This window comes from Glycine soja, chromosome 11, assembly GCF_004193775.1.
Source record: "Glycine soja cultivar W05 chromosome 11, ASM419377v2, whole genome shotgun sequence".
NCBI lineage: Eukaryota > Viridiplantae > Streptophyta > Magnoliopsida > Fabales > Fabaceae > Glycine > Glycine soja.
The window spans coordinates 47132981-47155413 of NC_041012.1; the positions used below are offsets into that span (position 1 = coordinate 47132981).

Genomic DNA, 22433 nt, shown 5'->3' on the forward strand with positions numbered 1-22433 from the left:
CTTTGTCCGGTGATTATTAATATTTACTCACTTTTTTAGTAGTGCATGGTTTTCTCGGCTTATTTTTATGCATGTATCTGAATAAAATTTTAATCCTTTTCTTTTATCTATTTCTACAATCAAATATCTTTATTTTTACTTTGACCCCGACCCCAATAATAATAATTTTCATGTTTTTCAACTATGTAGTAAAATAAAATGTTTTCCAGCTACGTGAGAACACTCGCCGCCCTAAAAGCCAAAAAGTCAAACAACTCAGCTTCGAAGCAATTAGGGAGTAGGGACCATTTTAATGATGACTTAATAACATGAATTCAATGAATGGTCTCCATCGAGTAGGAGTTAATCTAGAAGAAAGTTTACCTGGATTGTTCACTTAAAACGAACATTGAACAAATTAAGGAGGAATAGTGCGTGAATGGCGATTCTCAGACCAGGGAATCATTCCTCTCTAAAAACAAAGAAAGATAGGATAGACAAGAATAATTGTTTCTATCTTCATATAATTATTTAATCACAAATTATTATTTTTTATGAAAATTATTTTAAAATTTATACAAAAAATAATTATAATTAAATGATAATATAAAATTATTTTAGAATATCAATATATAAATATTAAACTCATTGTATTGTTATGGAAAAAAAAAAGTATTTAAACCGTAATGAATAATATTTTTTAACAATCATTCCAGAAAAACTAAATATCCTACTTCCATTTTGACGTGAAAGACTTTATTTTTTGTAGGTATGTAGCTGTCTGCATATTAGTTTGTCCATTCATAATTGACCACTCAACCCTTCACTTCCATGGCTGATTCGAATTGATACGCTGCCTCTTTTTCGAATTGTCGTTTTCATGTCGAAACGTTATGAGGCTTCTTTGCAAAATGCCAAGAGTATTTCGACGTTCACTTTCATCACAGAGTTTTCCTCTTCCTTTCCTGGAAATTGCTATGCCAACAAATTTAGTAAGCTCTTTATGAGGTCAAGGGACACGATGTACACGATGCTAATAAAATTTACATCGCATAAAATGGAACGAACAGACGTTAGGGAAAATAGCAAGGTTTTATTAGAATTGATTAAAAATGAAGAAAATAAAAATATAAAATATAGTGTGATATATACATGATTAATTTATGAAGTTTATTAGTAGTAGTAACTAATGATTAGCAAATTAACCAATTAAACTAATAAATAAACAAGCTAACTATTCTTAAATAACTAATTAACAACAACATCTGCCACAAGATGAAAGATACACATATTTTTTTATCAAAAATATTAATTGTTATTTTATTATTTTTTATTTGTGGAAGATTTGAATCTACAAAGTATATCATTTTTTCTTTTTATCTTACGTCACCAACTCAATTTTATATCTCTTATAAAATATGCGTATTAACCAACCATCTATAGCTTAAGATGAGTCATATATATCAAACAAAATAAATATAATCAAATTAATAAGCAAGAAATACAGTTCAAAAGCTGTAACCAAACTAGTGCTAGAAATCCTCAAATGTGAGAGTAATCAATCACCAAGACCAATCTGGGCAAAAGAAAAATTATACCATTAACCAGAAACTACACTTAATGCTTAATCATCTAGGAGAATAGATCAAATAAAACTTAACTACATAAACAAAAGTTAATTGTAGGTTTAATTACTTTGTAGAAGTCATTAATCATCAATTGAGAAAAAGAGACCTATTTGGATTGATCCGTTTAATACGCAAGTTAATTGAGTTTGGTTAGTGAATTACGGGTAAATCCATTTATCTGAATAAAAATTTGAATATATTTTTATATGATTTTTAATTATTTAAAGTAAAGAAATTAATAAAAAAATAACAATTTATTGATAAAAATTAATAAAAAAAATTATGTTATTTGCAACTGTAATGTCCAAAGTTTTAATTCACAAAATTAGGAAATTTTTGGAAAAAAATTACTCATAAAATATTAAGAATTTTTATTTAGGATCCTAAGATCGTGAAGTGGAAAGTTTGGTTATTAAAAAAATTTGATCTTAAGCAAGAAATCTTCTAAGAACTTGAGTGTTTTATTTGATTTATTCTAACCTATTGTTCTTAATATTATAATCATAATATTTTATGTGTTATGTATTAATTTGGGCGATGATTGATTAATTTTTAAATTATTTTCTTTCTTCCTGACCCTTGTTGACACGCCTAGCCCACTCTAGTAATTAGCTCTAGTTATTTTGTTTTTCTTTTCCTTGCCTAACCATATATGCACCCTGGGACTCCCTACACTGTACATGTAACAGCCCATGGCTATGTAACAACACAGAGTGTTAATCTCTTCTCCTTCTTTCTTGAAGCTCGATGGCCTAACTTCATTAGGTTGCTTAGTCAATCCAGGGATCCAGTGAATCAAATAAATTAAAGGTCGATGTGGGTTTGGACTAGTCCAAGTGAAACATTGACTTCATTTTGCTTGAACACTATATACAGGTTGTTATTTCTGTCAAGTGAAACACGCTCCCTCCAAGTGAAACACGTGCTATATATAATTGTAAATCTGCGTTTTCATGCATGCATGTTCCCCTTAAAAGAATTGGGTGGTCCAAGTCCATGCATGAATATATCTATCACATGTAGCATTAAAATTGGGCAAATGTGCATATATAATTAACTTAACGGCTCAACTTGATAGGTCGTTGTCCTGTTACTTTTTTAAGGGCCGTGAGGACCCCACTCCAGAGTCCAGAACCTGCATATCTTGCTCCTTATTTAGAATATGCCATGTATTGCCACCTACGTTTAGTTATGTAATTAGGTCATCTTCTACGAATGAAGCGCATTTGTTTGGTTATAATTTCTGCACGATTGGAAAATGATATCAAGGTATAAAAAAATGATCCCACATTTCTTTTTCTATGAGAGAACTTGTTGCTTCATAGAGCAAACCCTGAATAAGCGGGTCACATGTAGTACGTTGCTTACTTTCTAATGATACAATTCTCTATTTAAGTTGCTATCTACGGTTGAAATATTAATTAGGAGATCGAGAAACTTTTATTGGAGTTTCCCTAAGAACATATTTATTACACCGTCTATCTTATTTAGATTTTACCAATGTTTTTAAAATTGTACATGTAATTAAACTGGTCAAGGTATTTATTCAATGAAATAATATATAACATATTATTAAAAACTCAATATCGTAACTTTATAACACAAAAAATTAAAAACATAATTTTTTAGCTTTTAAATATTCAGAATACATAAAAGAAAAATCAAATAAAATATATCACAATACTTGGGTCAAAATATCAACTGTAGACAATAATATTTATTAACAATGTCCACTTTATATCTAGAATAAAAAATAAAATGATAAATACTTTAGTTTTATTTTTACTTTTTAAGCATTATACTAAACATTTTTCATTGAACCGTTATGAATCGATTTTTTTTGTCAAGTTTAATTTGGCCAATTTTTTTATTCTTTGACTTGTCTGAGTTGGTTCAATCGTTTATTTAAATTGAACACTTGGCCAATTCACAAGTTTTCTACCTAGTCTAATCAGTCGGTTTGGTCTAATTTTTATATAGCACTTTGTTTTGTTTTGGAAAGAATAGCACTGCTTTTTATACATCTTAACCAGGTCCTATCGTTATATATCACTTATTTTTATTTTTTATAATTTAAGTCTTCTTTCCAATCTAACAATTTTTTTTTACTAAATTAATAGATCATACAAATATCTCCATATGCTTATATTTCATCAATATTAATTACTAATCTCAATTAAAGACTTATTATTTTTATTCATAAGAAGTATATTGCATGAGCCATAATAAAAATTTAGCACTGACGCTTATATAAACACCTTGACACACATGCTTAATAGGCACTAGCTCTTAATAAGCAAAAAGAGTATAACTATATAAGTACCTTTGTTGGATGTGACCTAAGAGCATTTGTAATAGTGCAATCATACTCTGGAAGAAGACAATCGATTGTCTATAACTTTATAGGCCAAATGGTATATGTGTTCGAAGAAGACAAATTGATGGTTTAATTTTTTTAAAAAAATGAATTGTTTGTTAAACAAAATGATGTCAAATGATTTTTTTTATTAATTTTTTATTTCTGTCTTTCATATTTCTGATCTTCCTTGTTTCTATTTCCCCGTTTTCTAGATCTCATATATTTTATTTTTTTTACTTATTTTTTTCCTTTCTACCAAAAACACAATTAGAATATCCTTTTCAATATGTGTTATTTACTATTTGATAATATTTAAAATTTTACTTACATGTATAACCGGTTGCAATTTACCGTAATATCATGGTGGCCTAGGTTGTAGCCAGTAGTACGTCTATTGTAAATTTAATTTAATTACGAGCATTGGTGCTCCAAAATTTCAACCGATTATAGCAGACAATGCATATGATTGCATGAATAGTGACTCAGTTCCATATGTCTTACCAGCAATACACTTAATCATATCAATAATTCAAGATTCAAAGCACAAATATGAAGTAAGGGAACTAACTCAGTTGATTCAGCCGGTGTGTACGTGTTCTAACAGATAAAAAAAAATTCAAACCCCACAAATTTAACTAATGATCAAAAGGGAAATTACCAAAAACATTTGATGATAATATATTTCAATAATAGTGCATTAACTAGTACGAAATAAAATGAGGGATGGCCTAAAAATTTCCTCCATGCATGTCCACAATCCTTCTCAATTTCTCAATACTCATTGCGGTTGTTTCTAGAAGAAATGAATATTGCTGAATCTACACAAAACCATAATAAACAAAAATGGTAAAATCAATATTAATTCCTTAATTAATTAATATTTGAAGGTCTAATTAATTAATTAATTTCTTTGTAAACCAAACTTACTTCTGCATGCACAACATTCAACATTGAGTTTCCAGCGAATGATGAAGAATGGACACTCTTGACCACTATGTTTTCTTCCTGCAGTATACGAATAATTTCACTGAAAATGATCTGGTTATCAAGCCCACACGTCAGAATGATTTGTAGCGAGGAACCCACTTCATGAATCTCAATCTTCGGTGCTTCAGAAGTACTACTCGAACCGCCACTGCGAGATCTTTTCCTTTGCAATATTAAGCTTTCTTTCTTCTCCTGCGCCATCTTCACCTTTGTCTCTAGGTTCTTGATGTAGTTGATAGCCTCGTCTATTTGATCAACACGTGATAATTCTCTTCCCTGCATCAAATCAAATGAAAGTTACCCTCAATCAATACAACAAAAAAATTCCTTTTTTAGGATTATGATGATGAATATTTGTTTACAAGAGACAATCCTATTCCAATAAGTAAAGTTCTCTGGACTAAAACTGATTACAACTAATCAAGTTAAAACAATTTTATATCAATTGATTTATGTGTTCACAATACAAAATCATGCTCAATCAACACACATGATATTTTAAGAAAAGCACTACTTTTTTTTTATTTCCTCGAATATATAAATCCATCCATGCATGTTTCAAATTAAGAGAGGGAGAGAGAGAGAGAGAGAGCATGCCCTGGTGTTATTGTTGTTAGGGAGAAGAGAGTTAAGCATGGAACAGAGGTTCTTCATATGGTTTCTCCTGTTTTTTTCTACAATCCTTCTTTCGATCCCTTTGGTTGAAGAAGGTTGATCTCCCTGCTGATGATCAGCCATTGAAACTGCTGATACTCTAAGATTTTGTTCGCGACCAATTTTATTAGTATCTGGGGTTCAGCAATAGATGGCATAACAGATCAGGGAGGTGAGTTTCCGGCGTTCTACTCTAGCTGGCTAACCTAAGGTACTTCTTCAGTTCCTTAATTTCTGTATATATACGCTAGTTTGAAAGAAACTTTTAATATTTTTATCTTATATATATATGATCACTTCCTTTTATGTTTCTTTTTAAGTATCATTATTTGTTTTTTTTCTTTTTTTTATCCAAACATTTATCATATTATTTTATTCTTGTTTTTTTTATCACTGTCTTATTCAAAAGGCGGTGTGTGTAAAAAATCCTTTCCTTGGAAAATGGGTTCCGGTTTGAAATCTCTTAATTTTTTTTATCAAGTTTCTGGGTCCTCTTCTAAATACTACTAATCAATATAATATTTTTTTTAATTTATCACTAATCATAATAATCAGATTTGATTTTCAATTTTAAAATCTCACGAATTACAAACATTAGCATCATCAAGTCTTCTAATTTCTTTATATTTCTCTCCTTCATACATTACATATCTAATTATATATAATCGCTTATCTTTCTTTATATAAATACTTAAAGGATGCCCAAAAATCATTTTCCTATAAATAATGTTTCAAAAGTCATTAATTACATAAATTTTGTGTACGATAGATCGGAGAGACCAAATTGAAAACGTCATTTCTGAGCAGTGCACCGGTTTTGAATCCGCATGACGAATGGCTTCATAGTTTTTTGCAGGCACCCCACAGAGAAACACTGTGTGTACGAAATTTTGAAACACAACTAGAGGCGTAAGAAACTGGATCCCCTATAGTCCATACAATTGAACTGCATGAGGTGCAGTTTTGAATCCAACGGTGATTAATTTCAAAAGAAAAATCCGTGCTTCAATTTGAAAGGTTAAGATTTATGTGTTTGTTGATAATTAACATAATGTAGAAGAATCCGAGGTTATAAACCGGAGTTCCAATTGGTGAGTCAACTTGTATCATTATATGTTTATTATTATTTTCTCTTAGTTTTTTTTTCATTTTTTAGTATATTGTTTTTCATATAATGAACAAAAATAAATAAATTAATTAAAATGGTATCATTTGTCATACTTTTTTTACATTTTTCTTTTTATCTCTCTTTACTTGAACTCATATAACACAAAAATGATTTGATACGATAAAAAAAATACCACAAAAATAATATGTATATGTATCACTACTCAATGATTAATTCATTCATGGATTGGATTATTACAAAAGTGAGTTATTTTCTACTTGGCTTATTTTAACCCGAATAATTTAATATGTGGAGTTAGAGTGAAGTTGACCTAGTTGAATTCTTTCTTTTAATTTTTATGTTCTCTTTTTATTTAACTCGTAAATATTAGACTTCTATTTAACATTAATTTATATATATGTCGTTTTTTTTTACAATGTCTAAATGAAATTGTACTAAAATTCTTAAGTAAGATTTGTGATTTGAATTTTAGGGATAAAAATACATTATTATAAGATGAGACATCACTAAAAATTGTCAATTAAATTTTTTGGTGAAACACTAATCTTCAATAAAATTAATAAATTATTTTTACTATACTTTTTATTCATACATGTAACTATTTTTAACTTTATTATTATTATTTCATCTTTGACAAGTACTGTATTAAATCGTCTCTTGAGAGACTTACGTAATATTAGCTAAAATTTCAAATGTTAATATCTAAGCTAAATGGAATGATGATTGGTTTGATAAAGGAAAATATAAATGATATAATTGAATTAAACAAAGTGATTAAACAAATAAACAATGAAATTCTATTTGGGTACTTTTTACGGAACACAAGAATGCGGAAAACGGTTTTAACAATATAAATGAAAATTATTGGGATTTTATTTCCCTAAACCATCCTCCCATGCATGCTTGACTATGAATATTCAATCAAGTTATATATTCCTAGCATAACCATCCTCTCATGCTTAAGAATAAAAATTCAATCACTAAATTATCCTTTCAGATACTTTTTTGTCATTTAATTACTCTTAAGAATTAAATTAATTGGCAGCATCTTACACGTTGTGAGAAAGAATTTGATCATTTACCCATTACTTTTTGCTACAGTCAAATTTGATTTTATAAAAATATAAATATTTAGTTATTGTCAAGTAAAATTGATTATACCTACCTGCATAATGCAGTATAATTAATAAATAATTTTATCTTTTAAATATATAATTAAAAATTTAATTTTAAGTTCGAACATGTGAAAAAATATTTATTGAATATCCTTGGTTGAATTCAAGCATTTAAATAGATATCTTCACCTTTTCTGACGCATAAAATAGCCTAGCCCATCTACATGAATAGCCTAGCCTCTGCATAATTAGGCTGTATACAAAGAAAGTCCTCAGACCCTACATAAAAGTCAATATATCCTCAGACCCTACATTCTGCATGCGATTATTGAAGGTCACTGCAGCATTGCCTGAATATCCCACTCCTGCATTCAATATCAAGTCTGAAACCTGCACCTACAAACTTCTCTTACGTACCTTGATCAAATTTACCCCTCCCTTGCATAGCCAACTACATCAATATGATCAGACACAATCATAAATCATTTTACTTAAAAATTCCTATAAACTAAAATTAATTTCATTCATTCAATTAAAATTAAGAATAAATATGTAATCCACCACTTGAAAAACTATGCATGCTAAAAGTAAGACAAGCACACTTTTGCTTTTGGTGGGCATGGCGTGACCTTGCTAATAGGTAGCGTCAAACATTGACTTGATCTCTTAATTGAAAAAGTAAGACAGTCACGGACCGGTTATTTGTGAAACGCATTCAATGCAAGAGAAACATACACGTGCGTCGTTAGTTTCTTTGATAAACACCGAAACAGAAACCGGTAACCGGTTAAAACGAGATCTTTATCTTATATATATATATGATCACTTCCCTTTTATCCTTTTATGTTTCTTAGGCCTCTGGAAGGGTAGAAAAGTGTAGGATTGCATCACTTATTCATCACTTAAAATCTATCCAATCTTTATCTTTTTTTTATATATATATATATATAATCAAATGTTGCATAGTTTAAAATTTATCTAATTTTCTTGAAATTTTCTATCCAATATCTTAAAAAAAGTAAGATTACATCATTTATTCATCTTCTTTCATTTTTTATACGAAAAAGAAAAGAATAATTCAAAATATTTTAATAATTAATAATTAAAGTACAAAATAATTAAAATGAAATCTTAATAAAAAAATAAAAAACTTAAAATTATATTTTATAAATAAGAATAGAGTAAATATAATATACTAACGCAAATGACTCACCTTAATCATATTATATTTTATAAATAAGAATAGAGTAAATATAATATACTAGCGCAATGGCTCACCTTAATCATATTAAAGGTCACCAGTCTACTATTAAAATTAAAATTATTAGATGGTCTTAGACACATAATCTTTACTTGACAATCGTAGGACAAACACTTAATTTATAATTTTCATTAATCTTTACTTGACACATAATCAAATATTATTAACTTTTTCATAAATTAAAAAAACTTAATGCATGTCACATAAAAATTAATAAAAAATATGAACAAGTATTAGTTTTTAATCTATCATTGAGAAATAAAGAACAAGTAAGAACACCTGATAATTTCTCGCAATGCATGGCTTTTCTGCGTTTGACAAGTTGACATTGAAGTTCTTCAACGTATATTACGAACGTGGAAGAATTGGGCAGAAGGTTGAAAAGGGAACGTAGGTGTCGGAAAGGGTGCGAGAACCATTCTCCATAATCAGGGGAGGGGAGGTCAAATATAAACCCTAAACCTCATCAAACAAATATATAATAAAATTTGATGTGGTCAAAAGTTTGGTTGGCAACGCTGTGGACTATCTGGAAGCAGAGAAATGATGTGGTTTTCAATGGTGGCCAATGCTGTAGTGTGAAGATGATGGAATTGGTGAAGGTGTGAGGTCATGGCAATGGAACAAAGCAAAGCTGAAGGGGTTTCACTTCTCATTATAAGATTGGTCTAATAATGTGAGATCTGTTATGCAAAAGAGGGGGTGATACGATTGTGCATGCATTGTAAGAATTGTAGCAAGACTTTAGGTTTTTGTAGGAAGCTGATATACTGAAACTCTCTCTTACAGTGGTACACTGGTTTTACTGTTGAGGTTGCAAGCAAAAGGTATGCATGCATGTATCTGGGAGGGCACTTTATCATACTGAAGTGAGGCTGGAATTTCCGCATTTTGCTATGTCAATTAGGAGGCTAATGCCTATATATGGTAGCATCAATCAATATTATGAGCTCATCAATGACTGATGCCAAGACTCAATTTGATTATGATATTAAGTGAGTAGAACGTACGGATCTGGTTGGCTTCATTATAGTCTTTCTTGGTAGATAGAATTCAATTCACTGAATTTTTGAATGGAAATTCAATTGGGGCTGTGTCACCGCACGGTTGCCAGGGAGTAGTTAAAGGCAAATTACTGTGGATAGTCTCTATATATTCGCATTGGGTGTAAATGGCAACTATCCATAATTAGCAGGGGTCTTCTTTCTTCCTTTTTTTTTCTTTCTGTTTTGTATATGGGTTATGGTATCCTTGTACCAATATTAAAATATTATTTGGCTGATTAAAAAAAATCATCAATAATTTGATGAAAAATCTTCTTTAGCTTCCATCATACTCCCAATTTCAAATTCACCTTCCTCAAATTCAATCTTATTACTTTTCACATCAAACGTTGACATAGTCTTTTATATATATATATATATATATATATGCTATGATATATGAAAAAATTTCTAGTGAGGGCAAAATTGTTCATGATCTCCAATCACACAACCTCAGCAACGTGCATCACAGTGAAGGCCAGGAATATTTTATAGTATATCGCAAGTGAGCATTGAAGCATTAGGTTTTCGTGTTTGTGAAGAGTAAACCATAGGCAGTGGCGTCGTTATGGCTGTCAGCCATACCGAGCCACTTAGCTTGCATGTACCTCTGTTTCCTCCAAGGTGTTAAGTGCATTTTCTTTTTCCTCGTGCTTTTTCTAGGAGCTAAGCACATAATATTAATTATGACTTGTAACCTCTCTGATTTTCCAACAAATACTTCGGGTAACGATTAATTAACTTGTTGTATTCTTCACTGGCCCGTGCCATCTCAAATTCGGCTCGAAAATTCAATTCAATTCAATTACCACTTTTACTTCTCCTCTTTTAGTGTTTAAGACTTTTGAGCTATCCAACACTTCCAGATAAGTATGCTCCCCTGAAATAATTTCGTGCAAAAGAACGAACAATATTAAAATCCAACTTGATTAATTATTTTATAAGTTGATTATGCTAATATGTAATAATGAACTTGTGGCTGTCGTTCAAACCTGTCATACATTGGCAAGCGCTTATTGGTATTTGGTATATATCTAAACCATAAAAGAATACAATAATAATAACAAAGGTCATGCTTGTGCTGACAGAACCAGTATCCGGATATACCTCACAATTTATTTTGTTTTATACCCTTTATTTTCTCTAGGCCAAAGCTACATTGATCCCACTTTCTACCTATACATCTTTCGTCTCATATGGGAACAAGACCTTACATAATTCGCCACTTAACCGACAGTTGTTTTTTATTTTTCATGTCATATGGATCTTCTAAAAATAATTTTTATTTTTTCCTAAATTCTACCTTACATTATTTTTATTCACAAACCATAATTCTATAGAAAAAAGAAGGATAATAAAAGAACCGTACCGTGGCAGGGTCCTATTCTACCACTAGACCACTAGTGCTTTACTGACATGGAAGTTACGGTATTCATATATCTATTTGTTTTTCTTCCTGGGCCTTAATTCTTGTTCATATCATTTGGACTGAAAAGTGAAGGATATGGGCTAAATGGTCCATATGCAACCACCGCCAAAACTGTAAGGGAATTGCTTTGCATAACCAGCAAATTGCTTGTGCACCCAGCACTTTTTCATTTTTTCCAAAATTACCCCTGGCAAACTTATGGATTCATAATCCATAAACTTGTAAATTCGTAATCCGCAAGCATACGCATGGAAATCCTTATGAACATACGGATTGTGGTGTACGGTTTACTGTTTTTTAAAATGTTTTACAACGTAATGACTCATGTAGGATTCAAACCTATGACTTTCACACACTCTAACCAACTGAACTAATAGGTCAATTATGTTATAAAATAATTCATGTCACTATATATAACACTAAAATTTCAAATGTATATTTAATGCACATGATAATTTACATAATAAATTTTATGACAATTAATTTTGTTCTAATATATTTAATGCACCAAAATTAATTGTCACAAAATTTATTATGTAAATTTACATGTGCATTAAATATATATTAGAAATTTTACTGTTATATATAGTTACATTAATTATTTTAATAACATAATTGGCATTTTAACTCAATTGGTTAAAACGTCGTGTTAATAATTCATATGATCCCATACAGATTGATAATCCGTGTGAGTCCATATGGATTGCAAATCCATAATGGATCCATATGAATTACAAATTCGTAAATTTTCCGGGAGTAATTTTAAAAATAATGAAATATATTGGGTGTAAAAAAATTTTGGGTGCCCAAATCAATTGTGAAACTGTAATTATACGCTCCTCAGTTTTTGAAATTTTCTTTTGGGGGAGAATTGTGTGAATTTTATTATAGACCCTGTGGAAGGCTGTGGTCAAATGGTGTGAAGGTTTTGACGATTCTCGTGCTAATTTTCAGCCAAACTTCAACAAATGACTCCTTTTATCTAACGGCTAATTTATAAATAACTAAAATTATGAGTGCAACCATCTAACTAAATTAGAGGTGTTGAAAACTTGAATAATAGCCACATGTTTATTTTATATTATACTTAAGGGTACAAGGTCAGTTACCTCATTATTGTCTTTTTTTCAGTGGATCATGTTACACGTTCCTCATACTTAAAGTTAAATGTTCTGTGAGGGGTTGGACTAAAATACAAAAAAGTTATGAGGGCAGATAAGAAAGTTAAAGTGAAAGACCCCACCCAAAATAATAAATTAAATAAAATAAAGCATACTGATTAGACAATATAGGTTCTTCCAAATCTCTTTCATGTATGATTTCAAATCCAAGTGAATTAAGAGAGAGAGAGAGAGAGAGAGGATTAGAATAGATGTACTCCTTTAAATGAGTTTACTTAATATAAATTTATCAAGATCTAAGGTCATTTGTCGTATCAAGAGTGTTAGACTAAATTCGGAAGTTTGCACCACATTTGAGTGGAAGGAGTAGAGGAGCTGAGGATGAAAAACCATTATAGAAAGATAAAGACAGTAGAAAAATCCTAAGGAAGTGCTAAAAAATAATTGTTGATTAACTATGATTTTGTTTATTTTGGATTGGAATCCTCTATAGTTTAAAAAGAGAGAGAGAGAGAGAGAATTAAGGTGGTTGAAGTTTGTTACATCGTATTTCTAGTTTTGGTGAAATCAATACTTAGATTCTCTAACTTATTTTTTTTCAGCTAACTTTATTAATAACTCTAGCCATGTGCTGGTGTGGGGCCTCACCTCCATGTCCTTTGCCTATAAAGAACTACCATGGCTTCATCTCCATTTATGAAGAGTTACTTTTCCTTATCTTCCTCTTTACTCTTTAGTGTGTATTATATATACCAACTTCAATATCTTTCTCATGCAAGTGAGGGTATGGAAAGCCCGAACTTATGCCTCGTGTAGTATACTACTCCCTTGGCATTGACCTAATCTTCCATTTTTAGCAACTAAAAGAGTCCATTATATATCATCTCCAGCCTACAATCATAGTACACACTACGGCTGCAAGACTGAGCTAGCAAACACCATAGATCCAATCACAACACATATCAATAAATATTAGTTGTTAATATATTAATTTTTGTTAACAAAAAGACTTAAACTGGATTTATTCTTTTTATCTTACTTTTATCATCAAGTGAACCTTATTAACGAGATGGGAACATGTGATAAGATGAGCGGGTCAATCCTTGGAGCTTTCTCCATGCCCGAACTAATGTACTAATGTAATTCCACGCAAATATGGCTGCCCGGAGAATCCGTAGCTGCTAAGAGGGTCGAGCCATAACGGATTGATGTGGCGTAGCGGCGACTGGAATCGATCTGAATGAAGCTTCAAGCGTAGTTCTGGGGCTTCTCCTATATGGAGGAAGATTAGGTGGGGAAGGTCATAGTGAAGTCAGCAAGCCCCTCTTTGATTGTGCACAGCCCCTGCCACGAGACACCTAATATATATTTTTAATACCTCTAATTTGTATTCGTAAATTTAAGATTATTTTTAAATACCTCTAATTATAAATTGTTTTAATTTATTTTAAAATTATTTAATTACAGTATAAATACATCTACATTTATCAAAAGTTGTGTCATTTTAATTAATCCTTTATTAGAGACAAAAGCATGTATCTTGGGATAAATGTAGAGACAAAAATGTGTTAAATTTTTATAAAACCAACATTTAAATGTTTTTTTTTTTACGAAAACATTTAAATGTTTTGAAGAATAAAAGCCTGTTTTGTACTATTTATTTTAATAAAAAAATAAAATACTTTTTAATAGATAAAATTTCATACATTTTTTTTAAGATTAAATATCTTTTTAGTTTTTATAATTTAGTGTTTTTGTTTTTTGTTCTTGAACAAAAAACCTTACCTAAAATATTTTAAAAATAAAAAATAAAATAAACATAATTTATAAAGATTAAAAATTTTAAAAATTAAAAACAAAAAATAAATTACAATAATTAAAAAAATATTTAAACCTTGTTTAAACTACAAAATTTAACTGATCAATCCGTTTATTTCAAATTCTTTAAGAGGGTAATTTATGTGCTGATTTTATTTTATTATTTTTTATTAGGATGGGCTGTAGACCCAAGACTAAAACTTTCTGTTTTTGGAATCCATCGACCCATATATTTGATCCATTTATTATTATTATTTTTGCCTTCACAAAAAAAAATATCTTCGTCAACTTTTTTTTGCTGAGTAATATTTTCGTCACCTTGCATTGCCGTGTAGCTAGATTTCGTTTCTTTAATTTAGAAAAAGAAAATCGTTTCTTTATTTAAAAAATGACCGCAAATTTCTGAAAAGTGAGGTCAGGGGGAAAAAAGCTTATTTCTGTTAATAATTCTTTAAAAAGAAAAATTATAAAGAAAAAAACAACAAAAACTTTATCTATGAAATAATAAAGAAAAAGATGTCTTTGAGTTGTGACCACATGTAGTGCTACTATTAGTTTTCATAAATCCAAAATTTTAATACTATATGTTTGTTCATGTATTATTATTTCAAAACTCAAATGAATGAGCTGTGCCTGCCAAACTCAGATATCAAGTGATCCCAAACCACTTTCTACGAAGCTACATATTGAAATTGAACACGCATACAAGTTATTGTGCACTGGGTTAATTTGAGGGTTTCTTCAAAGCTTATCTCATCGTACGAAATAATCAAAATGATAAGAATAATCTTTTATAATCAAAATCATATTTCACTACTCATCATAATGTATGGGATTATAAGATTAGTTTAATGGTAAAGAAAAAAAAAAAGAAGTGATGTCGTGATTTAAATTTTTTCTCATAACAAAAATCAATAATATTAGTCAATAAAAAAAATTACTCATCGCATGTTTTTTATTATATGTTTTATAATAGTTATATATTTCAATTCATATAATTAATATTAAGTTAAATATATTTTTGTTTCTCAAAATATCACAATATTTGCTTTTCGCCTCTCATGTTTAAAACATAATCAATTACATTTTAAACGAGAAAAAAAACAATTAAGTTAAAAAGAAAAAAAAAACGAGAAAAAATGTATTTTTAACTCTTTAATCAATTACATTTTAAACAAAACAATTAGCAATTTTGAAGTTTGCATATTTACTTGTTTCTTCTTTGGGCCACATATAAATTATTTTATGTAATAAAATCAAGCACTCAAAACTCCTACGATGCTTTAAAATATTATAAAAACACTACATGAAAAATTTAAACTCCATTATAATACAAATTTTTTTCAATATTAACATGTTAATGGAGTACTATTTAAAAACAAAATTCTAAAACAATAGTTAAAAATAATTGATTTTTTTCAATCACTTGTCAAATATATTACTATTAAATAATAATCTAAAGAATTCAACCAAAGGCAAACACAAACCCAAAAGGTAAACAAGTCTCCATATTTGAAAAAGGAAAAATAAAAATCCCTTTAACTAACCCACTTATTACTCTTCCATGAGGTGACTTCATAGGTCGGACGGTCGTCGTTGGATCTTTGTCGAAAATAAAATATTATTTGAACCGTTTACTCTTTGTCAGTGCTTTTATTTATTTTTAGAATATACTAACTTGACTTATTTTACTACTAGCCTGGACTTTGGTGGCCACAACTAATTTCATTTTTTTTTCTTTTATGTACATTATTTTGTTAATGTTGCCACTGCTAAGTTTCCACTTTGCAATTGCATCAAAATTCCACTTCAGCTTTTTCTCTCGCCGCCACCCACCAATCAGTGTCAAATGTTCTGGTAAATCAATGAATCTAAATCTCACGAATATTCAACACGATGTTCTATTAATGTTACTCCAACTATATTGCTAGATTCAGCATCATTAAACTAGGCTTAGACGTATTTGTTCCCTTTTCTCGTTAATTCTGTTGTTGTTGTGGCCAACTATAATGTCTCCTCGTACTTTGTTTTTCCTTCTTTCAACTCTTCAATTTCTGAGTTTTGTGTCAACAACTGAATTTGTCTACAACAGAAACTTCAACTCCACCAACGTAAAACTCTATGGGAATGCCACCATAGAAAACTCGGTTCTCAAACTCACAAACCAAACTTTCTTCTCCATAGGGCGTGCCTTTTACCCTCACAAAATACCCATGAAGCCACCAAACTCTTCTTCTTCAACCCTTCTTCCCTTTGCAACCTCTTTCATCTTCTCCGTTGCTCCTTGTGAAAACTTCCCTGTGGCTCATGGTTTCGCGTTTGTTGTCACGCCCGTGATGTCCGCAAATGGAGCACTCTCGGGGAACTACTTGGGCCTCTTCAACCGCTCCACTTCAGGTAACTCCTCCAACCATGTTTTTGCGGTTGAGTTTGATGATTTTAGGAACGAGGAGTTCAACGAGGAGAATGATAACCATGTGGGTGTGGACTTGAATTCGATGATTTCGGTGTATTCGGAGCCTGCAGGGTTCTGGGGTGGGAGAGAAGGTGAGGAATTGGAGGATTTGAAGCTTTCTGATGGTAGAAACTATCAGGTTTGGATTGAGTTTGAGAACTCAGTGATTAATGTTACCATGGCACCAGCAGGGAGAAAGAAGCCTCATAGGCCTTTGATTAGTAAGCCTATGAACCTTTCTTGGGTCCTTTTGGATGAAATGTATGTGGGGTTTTCTGGGGCAACAGGGAGAATGGTGGACAATTGTAGAATCTTGGCTTGGAGTTTTAGCAATTCTAATTTCTCAATTGGTGATGTTTTGAGTACCAAGCATTTGCCCTTGTATGTGCATCCAAAGAGATTGGTGTTTAGATCAAATGGTTTCATAATAGGTGTAACTTTCGGTGTTTTTTTTGTGGGTGGCTTTTGTGCTTTGGTGGTTTTCTTCATTTTGTTCAGAAACAGAAGGGGAGAAAAACAGGAAAACTTTGAAGACTGGGAATTGGAGTATTGGCCACACAGGATTAGCTATCGGGAGATTTGTGATGCAACAAGTGGATTCTCTGAAGAGAAGGTGATTGGGATTGGAACAAGTGGTAAGGTGTACAAGGGGCTTTTGAAGGGAGTAGAAGTTGCGGTGAAGAGCATCAATCACGAGACACGGCACGGAATGAGAGAGTTTCTGGCAGAGATTTCAAGCCTAGGCAGAATGAAACACAGGAATTTAGTGGGTTTCAGAGGTTGGAGCAAAAGAAAAGGAGGAAAACTGATATTGGTTTATGATTACATGGTGAATGAGAGCTTGGACAAAAGGATCTTTGAGTGTGAAGAGACCATGCTTTTGAGTTGGGAAGAAAGAATTAGAGTTTTGCAAAACGTAGCTGATGGAATTTTATATCTACATGAGGGTTGGGATGTTGAGGTCTTGCATAGGGACATCAAAGCTTGTAATGTATTACTTGACAAGGACATGAATGCTAGGTTGGGGGATTTTGGGCTTGCAAGGTTGCATCACCAGGAAAATGTGGCTGACACAAGAGTGATAGGGACCCTGGGGTACATGGCTCCGGAACTAGTCCGAATCGGGCGACCGTCAACTGCGTGTGATGTGTATAGTTTTGGAGTATTGGTTTTAGAAGTGGTGTGTGGGAGAAGACCCATCATAGCAGATCAGCCACCACTGATTGATTGGTTGTTTTCCCATATGGAGAATGGGGAATTGAGTTGTGCTATTGATGAACGTTTGAAGGGTCAAAGTGGATACAATGCTGAGGAAGCTGAGAGGCTGCTTCATTTGGGTTTGTTATGTGTGAGTACAGACCCTGGTGTTAGGCCAACAATGAGGCAAGTGGTGAAAACATTGGAGGGAATAAAATGCACTGAGTGTAACGAAGATTGCATCCATTTGGCTCTGCTTGGAAAAATAAACTCAGCAGCATCATGGTCTAAGAGTTCTACAAGTTCTGCCAATGTAAATTATCCCACCTTTGACGAAATTTTGCAGACCAAGTTTTACTCTACTGCATCTTTGAGCATCTCTTGTCCCAGTCCGCAGCTAGAACCAGAGTTTGTCTCAGAAGGAAGGTGAGAGCTGAAATTGATTCAATCACTTTCTTAATGTTGAGATTGAACATAGCCAAGGCTGCTGTTGTCAAGTGACAAACATTTCCATTTGTAAAGTGCAAGCACTTGTCACTCCAAAAGTCTTGAGTTTTGTTAGAATAGTGATTTCAAGTCTCCATGACTGAGGCCGCTAAGGTTTACATAAATTTGGGGTGCTAACTTTTTTTTTAAATTTTCTTTGGTGTTCTAGTTCTTTGAATACTGCTTATGTCCAAAGTTCTTTCTTGGATAAATCTTAAATGTAACATAAAAATTAATTTGGTGCAGCGGTAAAGTTGTGCCTTGGTGACCTGTTGGTCATGGGTTCGAATCCGGAAACAGCCTCTTTGCATATGCAAGGGTAAGGCTGCGTACAATATCCCTCCCCCATACCTTCGCATAGCGAAGAGCCTCTGGACAATGGGGTACGCTAGTTAGTTATTTCATTATATTCTGACACATTTCTACATGATGACAGCATACAAAATCTTTTGGCAACTATTATGTCAGACGATTTTTGTTTTCAACGACAGATACACGTGTTGTAATGTAACAAAGAATCATGATCTAAGCTGTCCTAATGATAGATAAGAAAAATGAAGCTAATGGAACCCACTTCCATAGAAAAAATAATTTTCTATTCTTCATTTTACCCAAACTTTTTTTTCTCTTCATTTTCTTTGCCTCTTGACCGAGAGTGAAATAAAGAGCAGTGTATTGGAGTTGGAAAATGACAATATATGTAACCTTTTATGTGAATACATTACCACTTTCAACTCTTCCTTCTCTTTACTTTTCCTTGCCAAGCACACCTATGTATCACATGTATATAAGACAAATATCTAAGGCTGGTTTGGCGATTAGTGTTACGTATGTGGTTCACCTTAATAAAGGTCCTGCGAAATAAATGCAAAATTGCCAGAAAATTTTTGAATTGATGTGTTGACTGGCAATAAATAACAATGACTTATGACCTGTGTGGGCCTACGAAATAAATGCAAAATTGCCAGAACATGTATGAATTGATGTGTTGACTGGCAATAAATAACAATGACTTATGACCTGTGTGGGCCGGAATCAACCGTTACCTTTCCTATATACTCTTGGAGGGTTAACAAAAGCTGAAGATTCATATATATGCAGCAACCAATTTCAATTTGGCAAAGTTTTTCTTCCATTTTCAGTCCCTTGCCAATGTCTCCACTAAAGCTCCTCATTTTTCTTCACACTGTAACCATTTTCAGTTCAGCTTCCACTACCGAATTTGTCTATAACACAAACTTCAACTCCACAAATATCATCCTATATGGAAATGCCTCTGTTCAGACCTCCATTCTTACTCTCACAAATCAAAGTTTCTTCTCCATAGGCCGTGCTTTTTACCCTCACAAAATACCTACCAAACTAGCCAACTCTTCCACTTTTCTCCCCTTTGCGACCTCCTTCATTTTCTCAATTGTCCCCATTAAAAACTTTATCACTGGTCATGGCTTTGTCTTCCTATTCACGCCATCAAGAGGTGTAAATGGCACGACCTCAGCGGAATATATCGGTCTTTTCAATCGCAGCAATGAAGGCAATCCTCAGAACCACGTTCTTGGAGTCGAGTTTGATCCGGTTAAAAATGAAGAAGAGTTCAACGATATAAGTGACAATCATGTTGGTATTGACATAAACTCGCTTTGTTCCTCAACTTCGCATGAGGCTGGTTATTGGGGTGGAAAAGGTGACAAAGAATTTAAGGTGTTGGATATAAAAAATGGAGAAAACTATCAGGTATGGATTGAATTTATGCACTCCCAGCTTAACATCACTATGGCTCGGGCAGGACAAAAGAAGCCTAGAGTGCCTCTTATCAGCAGTAGTGTTAACCTTTCAGGGGTTCTTATGGATGAAATATACGTTGGATTCACCGCAGCAACAGGTAGGATAATAGACAGTGCTAAGATTCTTGCTTGGAGTTTTAGTAATTCAAATTTTTCAATTGGTGATGCATTAGTGACAAAAAATTTGCCTTCATTTGTTCATCATAAAAGGTGGTTTTCTGGAGCACGAGCTTTAGCTGTAGGTGTCACCAGTATTGTGTGTGTGTTAATAATTGGTTGGGGTTATGTAGCGTTTTTCATTCTCCGCAGAAGAAAGTCACAAGAAGAAGTCGAAGATTGGGAATTGGAGTATTGGCCTCACAGGATTGGTTTCCATGAAATTGATGCAGCAACAAGGCGGTTTTCTGAAGAGAATGTGATTGCTGTCGGAGGGAACGGGAAGGTATATAAAGGGGTTTTGCATGGAGTAGAAGTTGCAGTCAAGAGAATCCCTCAAGAAAGGGAAGAAGGGATGAGAGAGTTTTTGGCAGAGGTTTCAAGCCTTGGCAGAATGACTCACAGAAATTTAGTAGGATTGAGAGGCTGGTGCAAAAAAGAAAGGGGAAACTTGATTCTAGTTTATGACTTCATGACCAATGGAAGTTTAGACAAAAGGATATTTGAGTGTGAAGAGAGATTGATGCTGACATGGGAAGAGAGGATTCAAGTTTTGAAAAATGTAGCCGCAGGGATTCTATACCTGCATGAGGGTTGGGAAGTTAAGGTCTTGCATAGGGACATTAAAGCAAACAATGTTCTACTTGATAAGGACATGAATGCAAGGCTGGGAGATTTCGGATTGGCTCGTATGCATGATCATCAGGGACAAGTGGTCAGCACAACAAGAGTAATAGGGACAGTAGGATACATTGCTCCTGAAGTGATTCGATCAGGAACGGCGTCAACTATGTCTGATGTGTTTGGTTTTGGAATATTGGTGTTGGAAGTAGTTTGTGGGAGAAGACCTATTGAAGAACATAAACCGGGGCTAATCGAATGGTTGATGTCCCTAATGATGCAAGGCCAATTGCACAGTGCTGTTGATGAAAGGTTGAAGGCTAAAGGCGGATACACCATAGAGGAAGCTGAGAGATTGCTTTATTTGGGTCTGTTATGTTCAAATTCAGACCCTGGTATCAGACCAACTATGAGGCAGGCTGTGAAAATTTTGGAGGTGGAAATTGACAGCACTGAGTCTGATGAAGAAAACATAGAGATGAGTTTTCTTGGAAAAATAAAATCAGCTGCTATGTGGTCTAGAGCTGAATGTGCTTTACCATACAGGGGTTACCCTTCTTTTGATGAAGTTAAGATGTTCAGTTTTAATTCTAGGACATCTGGAAGTGGCTCAAGTACCTTTCCAGGATCAGAATCAGAAATCACCAGAGAAAACAGATAGTGTTTCAGCTTTTTACTAGTTGCCGATTTTAGGTTATCCAAATCCTGTTGTAATGAATAGAGAATTTCAAGGTCTAGCTTGTTTGGATCAAACCTGTGTTCATTACCAAAAAAGAAACAAAACAAAACAAAAGATGAATGACTTTGGAGTTTGATTTCTTAGAGTTTGTTAATGAGATTTTGTCACATAAAATTCTGCTAAAAAAGGTCTGGTATTCATTAGATGAATGAGTATTCAATTGCTTTAATTTGATTACCTATGAAACGAAATTCTTGAAACAACGGTCCTATTTAAAAGAAAAAACTTATCACACATCTAGTCTTTAAATATATCTTCTCAATATATATCAATCATTGAAATGATATCATGTTATTACTTAATTGATAACAGAAACTCAAAACAAAAATTTTAATATGTTAGGGATCCAATGTAACAAATTTTTTTATTAAAAACTCAAAACAAAAAATTGATCATTACTGTTAGGAAGTATAGAATTATAGAATTCAATAACAATCATGATGAAATCAACATGAACTAAATTACTTAGCTT

At 32.3% G+C, this 22433-nt stretch overlaps 3 protein-coding genes across 3 annotated transcripts; 2 read left to right on the forward strand and 1 right to left on the reverse strand.

The window, feature by feature from the left end:
• Positions 1-4694: 4694 nt before the first annotated feature.
• LOC114373361 (transcription factor bHLH162-like) lies at positions 4695-5691 on the reverse strand. The gene is made up of 4 exons (XM_028330833.1): positions 5551-5691; positions 5053-5229; positions 4894-4971; positions 4695-4784 (listed from the first exon to the last, which is right to left on the reverse strand). The coding sequence occupies exons 1-4, from the start codon at positions 5689-5691 to the stop codon at positions 4695-4697; spliced, it is 486 nt and encodes a 161-aa protein (XP_028186634.1).
• Positions 5692-16258: 10567 nt separating this feature from the next.
• Positions 16259-19398, forward strand: LOC114377173 (probable L-type lectin-domain containing receptor kinase VII.2). The gene has a single exon (XM_028335579.1). It carries the CDS (start codon positions 16533-16535, stop codon positions 18603-18605), a length of 2073 nt encoding a protein of 690 aa, XP_028191380.1. The 5' UTR covers positions 16259-16532; the 3' UTR covers positions 18606-19398.
• Positions 19399-19708: 310 nt separating this feature from the next.
• Positions 19709-22041, forward strand: LOC114377171 (probable L-type lectin-domain containing receptor kinase VII.2). The gene has a single exon (XM_028335577.1). The coding sequence runs from the start codon at positions 19757-19759 to the stop codon at positions 21881-21883; it is 2127 nt and encodes a 708-aa protein (XP_028191378.1). The 5' UTR covers positions 19709-19756; the 3' UTR covers positions 21884-22041.
• Positions 22042-22433: the final 392 nt, after the last annotated feature.

What these genes read in the sequence shown, in the direction of transcription:
- LOC114377171 (XM_028335577.1), top strand. Translation starts at nt 19,757, where the DNA reads ATGCAGCAACCAATTTCAATTTGGCAAAGTTTTTCTTCCATTTTCAGT.
- LOC114373361 (XM_028330833.1), bottom strand. Translation starts at nt 5,691, where the DNA reads ATGGCTGATCATCAGCAGGGAGATCAACCTTCTTCAACCAAAGGGATC. An exon ending in CTAACAACAATAACACCAGG is followed by an intron (nt 5,230 to 5,550) that starts GCATGCTCTCTC and finishes GATTTGATGCAG; the next exon opens with GGAAGAGAATTATCACGTGT. An exon ending in TGAATGTTGTGCATGCAGAA is followed by an intron (nt 4,785 to 4,893) that starts GTAAGTTTGGTT and finishes GGTTTTGTGTAG; the next exon opens with ATTCAGCAATATTCATTTCT.
- LOC114377173 (XM_028335579.1), top strand. Translation starts at nt 16,533, where the DNA reads ATGTCTCCTCGTACTTTGTTTTTCCTTCTTTCAACTCTTCAATTTCTG.